A 14977-nucleotide genomic window follows, 5' to 3' on the forward strand; every position below is an offset into this window, starting at 1 on the left:
GAATGTAAAATATAATTTTTTTTTTATTTTTTATAAACATTAATTAGGGGTTACTTATAAAGAAGTGGGGTTGATTTAAAATATTTGTAAATTTAGGATAAAAAATTAAAAGATTAAAAACACAATCCCAAAAAGTCTCCTCTTTTATATTTCAAAATTCAATTTTTTTATTTTCTCCGTATCTTTTTTTTACTAATCTCTCCTTTTTCTTCTTTTCTTGTTCCTTTCAAAATTCAAAATTTCTTATTCCTTCCATCTCTTTTTTTTTTCTTTTCTTGTTCATTTTCCCTTTCATCTTCTTCTTTGCCTTTTTTTTTCTCTGTTTTTGTCTTTCTTTTCAAACTTTTTGTGTTTTCATCTTTTTTTTCGAATGTTGTCATTCTTATTTTTTTTTTCACTCTAATTTGATTGTGAAAATTATAATTTTTTTTTGATATGTTGTTTATATAAACAGGAGTCGTTCAAGCAACCAAAAATTATTTAAACAACCCTAAGTTGTTTAGTTCAAACAACAGAAGTTGTTTAAACAATCAAAAATTGTTTAAATAACCAAAATTTATTTAGTTCAAACAATCAGGAGATATTTAAACAACCCTAAATTGTTTAAGTATTTTTTATGATTGTTTAGTTAAAACAATGAGAATATTTTAAATATCAATTAGTTGTTTGGAGAGATATGAAAATATTTGTTAATTGTTTTGGAGATCGAAATATGAAAACATTTGTTAGTTGTTTAGACAAATGTTTAAACATCTGTCAGTTGTTTGGAAGTGATGATTACGTGGAGGAGGGGAGGTTGGGCGAGGATGGGGCTGAGGGGTGGATGAGGGGCAGAGAAAAAAAGAGATGAGGTCTTTTATAAATTAAAAAAATTTGTGGGTTCTTAAAATATGTGTCATTATCACTAATTAAAGAAGAGTCTCTTTTACTTCATTTTTAAAACTTGTGTCATATTTTTTTTATTTACACTCTAAAAGTTTCTTTTAATTTAATCCCCATGATATCTTTTTACGGTTGGAAGTGGGATATCAGAAGAATTAATACAATACAATTTTCTTGTTTTATGCATGGTGTACGGGTCACTGTTAGAGTCAATGTGGAAATAATTAAGGTCAATCTTTCTGGGTTAGTTATGTTTATTTATATTTTAGCTGAATTATATATACTTATATAAGAAATAAAAGTTAATTAAAAACTCGAATCATGATGTGGATTACGAAATAAGAAGCTTGTTACATCATGGATTTCATTTTACTTACCTGTTATTATATACTCTAATAATTATTTTAAATACATTTTGTAAGGACTTTTACGAAACGTTTAAATTTTTTTTAATTAGAATATAGGGAAACGATCGTGTTTGTTCACCTACTATTGAAAAATAAATTAATAATATCTTTCATCATACTGTATATATTTGTTTATATATGCCATTGCCCATTAGTATCATATTATTAGTTTATATATATTCTTAATAATATATAAGTTGCTCAAATTTGTCTTTCTCTATTAATCTCATCAATTTTAGGCAAAATGACATGTCAACTCACCAAATCAGCCGTCTTGTTTCATTTTGATTGGGAGTAAAACATAAAATAAGATTAATTTTCGCACAAATTTAAAGATTAATTTATATAATATTTTTGTCTGAACTTACAACCATATTAATTTTTGACATAATTTCTCAAAATATTTGTTTTAAATTAGTTTTTCCTCAGAATAAATATTTGCATATGTTTTGCAAATACTTTTATTTTATTTTATGTGAAATAAAATGTTAAATATGATTATGAAAATATCTACGTATATGATTGATGCACGGCCTATGGGAAGCCAAAATTATTTTTTAAAATTAATTATAGGGAAAAAACCACAGTTAAATATTAATCAACAAAAATGTTAATTGAAAAAGTAATTCTTTTGATTTGATAATCAAAGACCTGTTGTGATTATAAAAGTAGAGTAACAAATGCAATACTAAATTGAATAATTATATTTGTAGTGAATTAGCAATGGACATATAGGTGAAAGTGTTAATGACTTTGAGTAACATTTTAATAAGATGATTAAACATGTCATTTTAATTAAAATTAAAAAAAAAAAAAAATTAAATTACTTTTATAACATTAAAAATATATTTATGTCGATTTTATGATAGATGATAATATTAAATTATTTTTAAATAGAGGTGCAAATTGTGATCTTAGGGCCAATGTCTCTATCCGTACATTCTTATCCAATTGGATCAGAATCATTTGTATCTTTTTATAGAGATTTGATGAGACACTTTTTTTATCAATATTTTATAATATCCACGAACCAGTCTTCTTCCCCCATTTGTTTTCCAGTTTAGACGGTTTTGGTCATCATTAAATAATTTGAAAACTCCTCCTCCTTGTAATTCATATTAAGTACTCCCTCCGTTTTAAAAAAATAATTTTTTGTAGTTCTAAATTAAAATTATATCAAATTTATAAAAATATCCTTTAATCTTATGATCTGAAACATGTTATGTGAAAGATGAAATTAAAGTCTTATCCAAAAATGAAAGGGGTCATTCTTTTTGAAATTGACTAAAAAAAAAGTCATTCTTTTTTAAATAAAGAATTTTTTTTTTGAGTCAAAATAAATAACGTTTCTAACAAAAAAGGTATTATTTATTTTCTTATAAATTTACTCCTAGTGATATTTTGTGTAACTAAAAAATTATATTAAATAAGTGCAATTTAATTAAAGACAGGATAAGTTAATAAAAACTCTTCTTAAATAGAAGCTAAAAGTACTCTTTAATATGGATGGGAGGAAGTGAAGGTTTTTCTTTCAATAGGTGTAGTCCTGTAAATACTGAAATAGTTTCGTGTTCAATAGATTGTATAAAAAAAACGTAATTTATATAAATTTCATAATGTTAAGAATTGATTATGAGGATATAGAATATCTAGATACATAGGAGACAAATATATCTAAGAAGGGATAGCTAGAGGAAAGTGATATATTCAAAATGAATTTTTGAATTTCTTTTAAATTATACGAAATTTTAATATTTATGATAAAATAAAATATGTGTTTAGATAATTTTTCATAAAAAATAATGAGAGATTAAGTTTATATTTTAATATAGTCCAAAAACATTAAGCAAGTAAGATATTTTTTCTCATCCATCTAAGTAGAGCAGTTAGGATGTAGCGTGTACACAAACTAGCCTATTATCAAGGACTAATATAATGTATGGCTTCATTTGAGCTTAGTAACTTCTGATTCAGATTCTGTATAATGCAGTTCAATAAATTATTAGATGTTTATTTTATTTTTAAATTTCATGTGAAGCCAAAATCACATAAAAAAATTGAGGTATGATAGAAACCGTTAAAGTTAAATGTTAAATGTGATCACTATCAAACAAACAGAAAAAAGGTAATTTGTTAATGGGGCAGTCAATTGGTGAAGAGTTCAACGTTGGCAGAGAAGAAGAGGCCAGGTCTGACATAGCGACCACTTGATAGTAATATAATTTATTGCACAGTGCCTTTCTGGGTTGCTGCTGCTGCCATTGTTAAAGTGTATTTGAAGAAAAAGAAGTTCCAAATTCCCTAAACTAATCAAGAAAAGAAAAAGGAAAGCGGTTGATTTTACCCAAGACTAATCTTACAAAATCTTGTATTCATTTTTCCACGATTTTCTTGGAACCTTACTAGTTTGATTCTGACCTTTTCTTCACTGACGGCTGCAACCCAAAACCCCCCACGCCAACATTCTTATTTAAACTCCAATCTTTTTCATTTCTGGTAAAACAGAGGAAAACCCACTTTTTTTTCTTAAAGGAAAACCATACAGTTTTGATAAAGATGAAATTTGGGAAAGAATTTGCTTCCCAAATGGTTCCTGAATGGCAAGAAGCCTACATGGATTATAATTATCTAAAGGGTGTGTTGAAAGACATATCATGTTTCAAGAAGAAAAATGCACCATTACCTGAAGTTGCAGCCACCCCAAAAGGCTCATTAAAGAGAAGGATATCTATGTACAGAGCTTTTAGTGGATTACAAAGTAGATTCAGTTTCAAAGGTTCTCCTGGTAGAAGTGACAATGAAGATGAAGAAGTTATTTTAGTAAGTTCACTGCAGCAAGAAGGATCCCAAGGACACCATCAAACTATGTTTCTTATGTCATCTGAACAAGGTGGAGAATATGAGATGGTTTTCTTTAGAAGACTTGATGATGAATTCAACAAGGTGATAACTTTTTACAAGAAAAAAGTAGGGGAAGTGAAGGCTGAAGCTGATGAGTTGAGTAAACAAATGGATGCACTTATTGCTCTAAGAATTATGGTTGATAAACCTTCAATTGCAATGCACAGTGACCAAGTGATGATGGATCCTTCAACCAATGATGATAGTACTTTGTCTCCAGCATCAGTGGTTCCTACTCATATGAGAAGTCCAGGTTAGTCCAATCTCTCAAATACTCCAAGTCTCTAACCTGTGGCGTATAGGTCACACGGAGACTTATCTGTAATTTGTTTGAATTCATGTTTTACCCGAATACAGGTGGGTCACATATGGAGGCAATTCAAGAAGTTGAGATGACTGGTGAAGAAATTCTAGAAGAGGAATCAACATCAGAGAAAAGAGAGAAAGCAAAGAAGAATCTCATGGGTTTTAGGCCTGCTCCAATTGAGATTTTGGACAATGTAAAAATCAATATTGATCCCGCAACACCTATCTCGACTTTGAAAAATGTGATCAAGTGTTCAAAAGCAAACTTAAAATTCAGCAAAGATGAACTTAGAAAAGCTGAAGAACAAATGAAAAAGGCTTTGGTTGAGTTCTATAAAAAGCTTAGACTTCTGAAAAGCTACCGGTAATGGTGCAAACTCTTTCTCCCAAATGAGGACTTATAGCTGTTTTTGTTTTCACTTTAACTAACACTTTGCTACTTGTTGTATTAGTTTCTTAAACGTGTTGGCGTTCTCCAAGATCTTGAAGAAGTATGATAAGGTACTACACTGAAGTTATCGATAACTATTTGGCAATAAAAAGTAAAAGTTTGAATTTTGGCTTTTAACCCTGCAATTTATTTATACAGACCACTTCAAGGAAAGCTTCTAAATCATACTCAGATATGGTTGATAAATCTGATCTTGGTAACTCAGATGAGGTACATTTCCTTCAATTATTTCACTTGCAACTATAGTTTGAAGGTTGAACTTCTCATCAATCTTTGCCCTTTGTTAGATTAACAAGCTCATAGAAAGAGTGGAGGTTACGTTCGTAAAACATTTTGTCAATGGAAATCGAAGGAAAGGAATGAAATATTTAAGACCACAAGCTAAAAGAGAGACTCATCGAGTAACATTTTTCATGGGTAAGGATGCATCCTTATTATTAATAAAAGGTCAAAGGACAGATTCTGCTGGTTCAGCTGAACCTATTGCATTCAGTTTGAACTATGTAACTGATACACTTTTCACCTACAGGTTTGTTCTCTGGCTGCTCAATAGCATTAGTGGCAGCTATTGTTGTAGCGATACGTGCAGGGCACCTTCTAGAGCATGTCGGTCGCGGGCAGTATATGGATAACATATTTCCACTCTATAGGTGAACTAACCATCTGTCTTTTACAAATTCATATTGATTCTTTCCTAATGTCTGTCTACAAGCGAAACCATGTTTTAAGCAAGACATATGAGTAATGATTATCCCTCTAACATTGCAGCCTATTTGGATACATTGTCCTCCATATGCTCATGTACGGGGCGAATGTATACTACTGGAAGCGTTTTCGGGTCAATTATCCCTTCATATTTGGCTTCAAGCAGGGAACAGAGTTGGGTTACAAACAAGTTTTCCTCCTTGCTTCTGGTCTTTCAGTACTTGCATTGGCTGCTGCACTCTCCAACCTGGATATGGATATGAACCCGACAACAAAAAGTTTTGAGACAATGAAAGAGCTGATCCCACTTCTGTTGGTGTTTGTAAGTTTAGGAACATTAGTTCTCCTTCTACTTTCATTCTACAACTGACCTATTCAAAAAATTTGAACCCCCTAATGATCTTAAATCCTTCTTTTCAGGTTCTTATTTTGATAACTTTTTGTCCTCTGAACATTTTATATCGTTCAAGTCGTTTCTTCTTGTTAAGAACTGCCTGGCACTGCCTATGCGCTCCCCTCTATAAGGTACCAGCAGTTTGTTTAAGAGATGTACAGATTCACACGCATTAATATCACAGGAAGTGCATACATACTAAAATGTCTTACATCAATTTGCAGGTTACTCTTCCAGATTTCATCTTGGCAGATCAACTTACCAGCCAGGTTCGACACTCGGCCTTTTTCTATATGGGAAACTTCTACACTATACCAAAATAGGATCCAAAATGTTGATAATTCAGTCAGTATAATGTGCAAATTGTTCTGTGCTTGTCGCAAAAAACCAAACTGTGCTCTTGTATTTCAGGTTCAAGCAATTAGAAGTTTGCAATTCTATGTCTGCTACTATGTATGGGGAAACTTCAAAACAAGATCAAGCACATGTCAAGACAGCAGTGTTTACCAGATCTTATACATAGTCGTTGCAATTATTCCCTTTTGGTCTCGGTTTATTCAGGTTTGAGAATTTTTACACCCAGCAAATCATCATTCCTATTTCCCACTATAGATATCTTGATAATTATGTAATATGGTGCTTCGTATGATTTCTTGATATATACAGTGTCTTCGTCGCTTATTTGAAGAGAAAGATTCGATGCAGGGGCTTAATAGCCTCAAATATTTCTCAACTATTGTTGCTCTTGTAATGAGGACACTATATGATCAGAAGAGAGGAACCTTTTGGAAAGTAATGGCAGCATCAACTTCAGGAATTACTACAGTTGCAAACACTTACTGGGACCTTGTCATAGATTGGGGTCTATTGCAAAGGAATTCCAAAAATCCCTGGTTGAGAGACAAGCTACTTGTGCCACACAAGATTGTCTACTTTGTTGCCATTGTAAGTGCGGGCACAAGTTTCGAAAATCAGTTATAAAAAACTCGCAGCGAAATCAAGTTTTTTGATGATTGAAGTCTTAATGCAGGTTCTTGACATTCTTCTTAGACTAGTATGGATGCAGTTGGTTCTAGATTTTCAAGAACTACCTCATCTGCACAAGAAAGCTTTTGTTGCAATTGTTGCCTGTTTGGAAATCCTTCGCCGAGGCTTGTGGAACTTTTTCAGGTCAGATACATTACCTATTGAGTTTAAATTCTATACATCGACTATTTAAAGAACATTCACAGACATTACAAAAAATAACTACTGTCCCTAAAAGGTGGAATGAGTAACGACAGGTTACCTGGTCGTATGCTACAACATGTTTAGATACACAGATATTGTTAAGAATCCTTGCACTGTCAGTATATATATACACATAAGTTAAATCCTATCTATTTCATCACAGAAATTTGATGAGTTAGCCAGGTACTTGTGTATTTATTTTACTTCACATAGAAGATACTGCTTTTCTCACAGTAGTACTTTTTCTGCTGTTTTTACTGTTCAGGTTGGAAAATGAGCACTTAAATAACGTTGGGAAATATCGTGTCTCCAAGTCTGTACCACTCCCTTTCAACTACGACGAAGACAAGAGTATGTAAAAGGAAAATCAAAGGAATCCAGAGTAGTCGAGATTCAAAAATGATCTTCTTTTTCCTTGGTTCCTCTTTTCTTGTATAATTCTTCGACTCATGTCAATGGTGCTTATAACGAAGTTTTGTTCATGAAATTAGACAGTGTATAGGACGAAAAGAAAGTTAATTCCAGCCTCTATATTAAGGATTAAAAGTGGAAGAGGAGATATCCATAATCAAGAGGCTAAAAATGTTCTTTTATGTTTTTGCTCAGATTTCTACGTTCTATGTATTGTTGTATCTGAATTTAATGTGCCTTTAGCTGATCTTTTCCTTTAGTCATGTCTCATAGTATTATTTTCTTAGGAAAATGATTGATGTATGACATTAGCATAACCATGACAAAAACAATAGCTGAAGAATTACAGCTAATATATATCCGTCCACATCCAGCTTTCTTCATCAAAAGAGTTCCAAAATATTTAACAAGGCAATCAATGCTCGAGGTCCCATAGCTTTCGAAAATTTCACATGAAAATGACTGGCAAGGCCATTATCTAGTTCTTATGAAGGACAAACGTCCAATCAACTTAAGTGGACACGTAATAGTAGAAGAACGAAGGAATATAATATGGATTAGGCACAGTACATAAACACACTTCATTTGAGTGTTGTTTTATGTATTATGCCTATAGATTAGACTGACAACATAATACTCCTTTTCTATATGAAAACACACTTCATATCTGTTGATCAAAACTCGCGACATAGTTAGATTGGACACATAATAAACACACCATTAACAGAAATGGTAGCACCTATATCTTAAGAGTGTTCGAGTTTTGAAAAGACTAACTTCGATGCTACACATCTTCCCCAGAATGTATAACTTAGAAGGTTTTGCCCTCTAAAAGTTTCAAACAAATGAGAAGCAATCCAAGAATCACTAAAGTCCAGTTAGTGCTAAAAGTTATAGCTGGAGAGCAATTTATTCCAGAACAGTAGTATACAATGAAGAAGCAAACCACTGGGCAAACTAGAACGGTGAACTCTATTCCGGTGGATGGGAATCCTCTTGACCTGTATCTTTATCACTCTGAGAGGCAACCAACTGGTCTGAATCAGAGTTTTCTGCAGTTATAGCGCCTGTGCTATCATTATCTTGGTTACCAAAGATATATGAAAATGATAGTGGATTATATGTGGAGCTTGCCTTCTTCAGTCCCTGAATAGCTTTGATTGCCGCAAGTGTACTTCGATATATATCCACATTATCTTCCCCAAGTGGCAGTGCCAAAGAAACATTTGAAGCATAAGAAGTAGTTCCTCCTGCAGTAGCATCTGATTCTACAACTTCTGCTTCCAAAGGAAATAGGAGCTCAAGATTTTCCTCACACTCACGAACTAATCTATTTAGAGGCTCCGTTGTAAAGAAGGGCTGATCAAGAGCAAGTTGTGTGAAAGGAAGACGCAACAATCTCCCAGTTCTTTTATCAAACTTCTTCAAAATCTTAACAAGACCTGAGGGAAAAAACAATTTGTTATGGAAAGCTGATGGAACTTGCCTTGCATAAAATTTAAACAGGCTCTACATGAGGTTGTTATTCCGTTAAAACAAGAGCAATACGATACTTGAAACACACATGCTTGAGCAATGGTAACTAACTGATATCACAAATATATGCTTTAAATAGAGTGTAACTGCTGCGGTACCTGCAAAATTTAGAGAGCTGTAATTTTTAAGAAGAACCATCTCCCCGTGTATGGCAACAAAGTCTTTACGTATACCCATCACTTCATCACTAAATTCACTGTCTTTTGTGAGAACTCCATCTTTGCCACTCTTCTCCTTCACTCTTTCAATTCGTTCCTTCAATTCCTAGTATAGAAGTAGATAGGATAAGATCAATTTGCATACGAAAGACAATTACAATTGATACCCACATATTTGAGTATTTTTTTTTTTCACTTCTAAATTTTTACTTGCTTACTCTGGGGCATGTTTTCTTGAACCCTTCCTTCCCAATCCTACCTCTCCAAGACCAAGAAAAGAGAAAGAGAACTAAATTTCCTACTTTCAGTCCCCTTCTGGAACTCCATTAGAGAGATCGATCCAAGTCCAAATGAAAAAAGTTCCCTTGATAAATTCAAACATATATATTTTTCCTTATTGCCCATCAACCGCCACAAGTGAATGTCATCCTCCACGGCATACCAACAAATCCAAAAAGGAATGAACTTCTAAATATCATATATTGCATATCTCATTTCACCACCTAACAATCCTAATACAAGACTAAGCTAGATATCAATCTTCCACCCAAGGCATGAAACAGATGAGAGTAACTTCGAAAGTCTAACTTCCTCCCTTCCAAGTTTCATCAAATTCTGATTAGTGCAAAGAAAAAAGGGGGGAAATGCTCATTATGATATCGCGCCAAATGTCGTTGTCAAGATCAAACCTGAGCCCATGCATGATTCAGATAAATTGTTCATCATTCATGAAAATTTGACAACTTGTATAAAGCTAGCATTATGGAGACCAAGGGACCCAACTAAATCAAATTAAGGGGAAAAAATAAGATATTGATTGACATTAGCTATAGTCAAATAGCACATACTTTTCACCTTGAGTGCTTTTTATCTCCACGAAGAATGCTTCAATTTAAATTTATATGTTAATCTGTCACCCTACAATAGTTTTATACAAAGCATAAAAGTATCCAAGGACCAACTAGTTAGTTGTAGTGAATCAAAAAATATCTGTTAGACTGCTACTAGCATCAAATGTTAGCATGACTCATTGCTAACTCCTACTATGTATAGTGCTTATTAACAAACAAAACTTGCAGTAGAAAATAGCACAATGAACCGGCAGTTGTGGGAAAAGAGAAATAAACTGTCAAACCCTTTCCAAACTAGGCAGTAATCATACAACAACGATGAAACTAACTGGCAGCACCATCAAATTTGGAGGAACTTTTCTTAGGCAATCTAAGTTTAGGGATGCCATGTTGTACCCATATGCAACACATAATGACATGAAAGTTCCCTCCATAATCTCCACATTGTAAATGTCACTTTAAAAAGGATACCTTTCGGAAATGGTGGGAGACAGATGTTAAAAAAGGAATGAGACCATACTATAGAGCTATCCCTAGCTTTATAATATAGGAACTTTGGAGAAGGAGGAATAGAATGAAACATGAGGGAAAGAAGACATCAATTGAGGGAGTTATTCTTAATATTACCAGGAACATTTTCATGATGATACAAATGAAGAATCCTAATATGAAATGTCCTAATAATTGGCCAGATATGATTAAAGAATTAGAAGGTTACAATCCCAAGATGAAGATAACAAGAGTATTGTGGGATTTTCCACCAGTAGGCTGGCTAAAATACAATACAAATAGAGCTTCGAGGGGAAATCCAGGTATAAGCTCCTATGCCTTTTGTTTGAGGAATGAAAGAGGGGATTTACTCTATGAAGGGGGAGTTACTATTGAAAACACGACTAACACTATAGCAGAGGCGAAGACATTCTAGAAGCATGTAAACATAACAGGCAGGAACAACACAATAATATAATCATTCAAACAGACTCTATGCTATTGTACAAGATTCTAGAAGAAAAATGGTCATGTCCCAGGATAATCACAGAGATGGTGACAGAAATCAAAATATCTTTACAGAAAAAACAACATACATTCCAGCATATTCTCAGGGGAGGAAATCAACTAATAGACTACTTGGCAAATATTACAATCGATAAAAGAGGGTGCAACTACTAAGATTTCAGCAGTTTGAAAGTAGCAGGAAGAAAGATCATTAATAGTGATAAACTAAAATGTCCCTATTTGAGAGTAACTCCAGCTAAGGGATAGAGGGGACAAGGAGGTTCAAAGTGTTAGGTATTTGTTTTTGGTTGTTTGTTTATTTCTTTCCTAGTCGATTGGGCCATGTAGGGGATGAGCATTGCCCGAGGAGGTGTAAGGTGGTGTTTATACTCATTAATTCATCAATAAAATACCAAAATTTATTTAAAAAAAACAATAAGTTCAAATATGTTATTTAAAGTATTACAATCAAATGGACCTGAATAGAGTAGAATGGTATAAGAGGATTCATACACCTAATCTGAGATAAAGGCTTTGTTTGATGATGGATTGACAGGCTGTTTGTACGATATTTAACTACATAAATCAAGGTAGGTTGTTCTGTTGATTAAACACCTAAGAGTTTGGCCAAGTAATCAAAGAAGTGGGTGAACACCTTGGAGACTAGAGTTTAAATCCCAGTGAGAAAAAAAAAACTAGGTGATTTTCCCCATATGTGATATGCAAAAGCGTTGATAGTTAGAGTTACCTATATCTATATTGGTGGGAGGTAGCAGGAACTCGGTAGAATCAAGGTGGACATAAATTCGCTCGGGACCACCGTTATAAGATTAAAAATAACGTAGGTCGTGTTGATTATGACAGGAGTATTATAATTTAAGTATGTAGGGTCATTTTCTTAAAATAGTTCAACAAGTTTGAAAGGCACTAAGGTGGAATATACCATCAATATACTCTTATGCTTCAGCTTAACTAAGAATATTCTCCAGGTAGCTCCTGTGATACCTTCTCCCTGACCACTTATTTATTTGTTTTTGCGTATATCTATCTCCTCTCACCTTGCTGTAGCTATTAAGTTCTTGTCACCCCTCTCAAGTTCCTCATAATTTCATTTTGCATCTACTTCCCTCTTTTTGTACTTCAAATAATGTCATCAATTTCCACAATAACATTTGACCTGCTTTATATTTGCGTAGAATTCCAGTCAATGCTGCATACGAACTTTTATGTGACGTAGCAGCAGATGAAATCTTAAAAATCTCTTCATGCAGGTGATTTCTTCCATCTACCAAGTCTTGATGAGTAGACTTATCTGATACTTATGCTACTGAAGATAGCAAGCACAAGTTGGCCTAGACAACCCATTTATCAAGCAAATGAAGTCTCCCCATTCTATTCATCATACATTCAAACTCTAGAAATCCATTGTAACAAGCAGTACAAGTAAACCCCTGCTTCATACCTTTCATGATCCGTCAAAGGTTTAAATTAACAAACAATTTATGGAGATTAAATTGTAAGTTGGAATAATCAGCAGTAAAAAGGGCAAAAAACATCATGTAAGCAGTAAAGATCACAGCTAATCCCCGTGCAATTTACAAGATTAATGTGGTAAAAGAATATGAATCAATCAAAATTTCAGATAAAATTCTAAGAAATTGGGCGTAGATTAGTATAATGGATTCATATAGCCGGCCCCAATTAATAATAGGAAGTTTGATTGATTGATTGACATACTTAGATTTGTACCGAAGAAGAAAAGAAACCTGTAAACGAATAATAAATTCCTCCTCTTTATCGACATAAAAATCGTTGAATTTGTCAAGTTCCTCATTGAGAATTCTGACGAACCAGTCCTGCAAGTGCGGCGGAGGTGGAAGCGGAGCAGGAGGATTCTCACCGCCGTCAGGAAGATTATCGCCGGTAGAAGGAAGGTGCTTGAGAAGCTTCTTCAGGGGTTTGTAACACAAATACTTGTCCCTCCATTCGGGTAGGGTTTCTTCTAAATGCGTTGTAAACTCTTTCCCGAATTTCATAACAAGAATTAATCACTCACTTCTTCCAGAAAAACACAACAATCAAATCAATTTCATCTTATTTAGATTAAATAAACAACTGATCAAATAATTTCCTTTTGGGTCTCTAATTGTAATCATGTGATGAAAGAACAAAGAGGAAACATATTTTATTATTTATTATAAGATACAATCAGTTATGGTAAACGCAGTGATTATATTTTATTTTATTGCCTTTTTGGATTGTTAAGAATATAATGAAGATAACTATGAATGCTACGTATATGCGAGAAATAGTAGAAAAAAAGGTTGCGATGGAGTTGGGAATCTTTTGTTTACAGAATATTAACTCACAACTGACAATTCGTGTTTCTCTTGTTTGTAGGTTTGTAAAGTTAACCAAAAGGCAGAATAGCAAACGCTTTGTGGTGTTGAAAAGTCAACTTGGGAATTTTGTAATGGCTTTTTATGTGCATGAAAGGAATATACTTGTACAAATGGAGATTGACCTGCCAACTTTAGCTGTGTTTGTCCTCTCAACGAGGCAACTGAAACATGGGTGATTTTTTTTTCTCCTCAACGTCACCATCGTCCAACAGTCAGCGTCGCAGTCAATTTCAACCTACCAACACATAAAAACGTTTGATACTTAGTTTAATTTCGTATCAAACTCAATATAAACAAATGACACACAACGTTACAGGTAGTGCCCAACCTTTTTATTATTATCTCTCACTTAGATATACAAAAAGGAACTCACGAATTTGGAAGGCCTACAAAACTCTTGCTCCCTTGCCTTAGCCAAATTCGTCCTACATATATACAACCTACCAGGGCAGTTACAAGCAACTACAAGGGGAGGGATGTGCATGGCATGTGCCAGCATTTACATGGGGATCATGGGAATCATGGCCTACATACAGGGCCTAACATTTCACCCACGTCTGTAAAGCCTTTAGAGAATCGGGCATAACCGTCACATGTGCCTCGCGCATGACTCCTCTGCATGTGCCGCGCGCACGCCTCGTTCACGTGCCTCGCGCGTGCGTTATCCTGATCCTCGCCTCATAGCTTTACGCCAATGTCATGCCATCACCATGCCAACGTTTTGCCATGTCCATCTGCCTTGGTCTAGCCAACGCCTTGCCATGTCCATCTGCCTTGGCCTCGCCAACGCCATGCCAATGCCTTGCCATGTCCATCTGCCTTGGCTTTGCCAATGCCATGCCAACACTTGCCACGTCCATCCGCCTTGGCCCCAGCCAGTCCATGTCAATGCTCATGTTAGCCGGTGCCAACCCTTTGCCTGCACGCATGTCCGCCTGGTGCCATGCGCTTATCGCGCGCATGCCCGACTGGTGACATGCTCCTGTCGCGCCACTGACATTCGTCAAGCTGCTTTGCCAACATCCAAGCATCTTAACTTAGCTGCACACCATGCCATAGGCATGCAACTCCGCACATTATTTGCCATAGCCACATAGGCCCGTGTCAAGGGGCATTGTACAAGCCCTTGACACTGCCCTCGCCCCTTTGCGTCTAGGTTCGAACTTGGGGGTCTAACAAAACCCACGTTTCTACTTTCCCGCACTTCTTTCTTCTCCTTTTTTTTTGTTAATTTTTCATTTAAATTTGGAGCAACGAAAAAAGGAGAAATGGAGAGTGAATTAAAAGGTGCGATATCAAATTAGATAGTCCATTAATGAGTTACTAAGATTCTAAAAGGGGAGTAGA

At 34.5% G+C, this 14977-nt stretch overlaps 2 protein-coding genes across 2 annotated transcripts; one reads left to right on the forward strand and one right to left on the reverse strand.

Annotated features, from left to right (window-relative positions):
* Positions 1-3297: 3297 nt before the first annotated feature.
* On the forward strand, positions 3298-7946 carry LOC129874373 (phosphate transporter PHO1 homolog 3-like). Its single transcript, XM_055949650.1, has 13 exons — positions 3298-4443; positions 4548-4860; positions 4949-4997; positions 5086-5157; positions 5235-5364; positions 5477-5597; positions 5716-5974; positions 6073-6177; positions 6271-6315; positions 6458-6607; positions 6713-6991; positions 7077-7216; positions 7542-7946. The coding sequence occupies exons 1-13, from the start codon at positions 3846-3848 to the stop codon at positions 7633-7635; spliced, it is 2355 nt and encodes a 784-aa protein (XP_055805625.1). The 5' UTR covers positions 3298-3845; the 3' UTR covers positions 7636-7946.
* Positions 7947-8316: 370 nt separating this feature from the next.
* On the reverse strand, positions 8317-13399 carry LOC129875228 (SPX domain-containing protein 4-like). The gene is made up of 3 exons (XM_055950676.1): positions 12995-13399; positions 9322-9487; positions 8317-9129 (listed from the first exon to the last, which is right to left on the reverse strand). The coding sequence occupies exons 1-3, from the start codon at positions 13262-13264 to the stop codon at positions 8660-8662; spliced, it is 906 nt and encodes a 301-aa protein (XP_055806651.1). The 5' UTR covers positions 13265-13399; the 3' UTR covers positions 8317-8659.
* Positions 13400-14977: the final 1578 nt, after the last annotated feature.

The sequence above is a fragment of the Solanum dulcamara genome, chromosome 11 (assembly GCF_947179165.1).
Source record: "Solanum dulcamara chromosome 11, daSolDulc1.2, whole genome shotgun sequence".
Taxonomy (NCBI): Eukaryota; Viridiplantae; Streptophyta; class Magnoliopsida; order Solanales; family Solanaceae; genus Solanum; species Solanum dulcamara.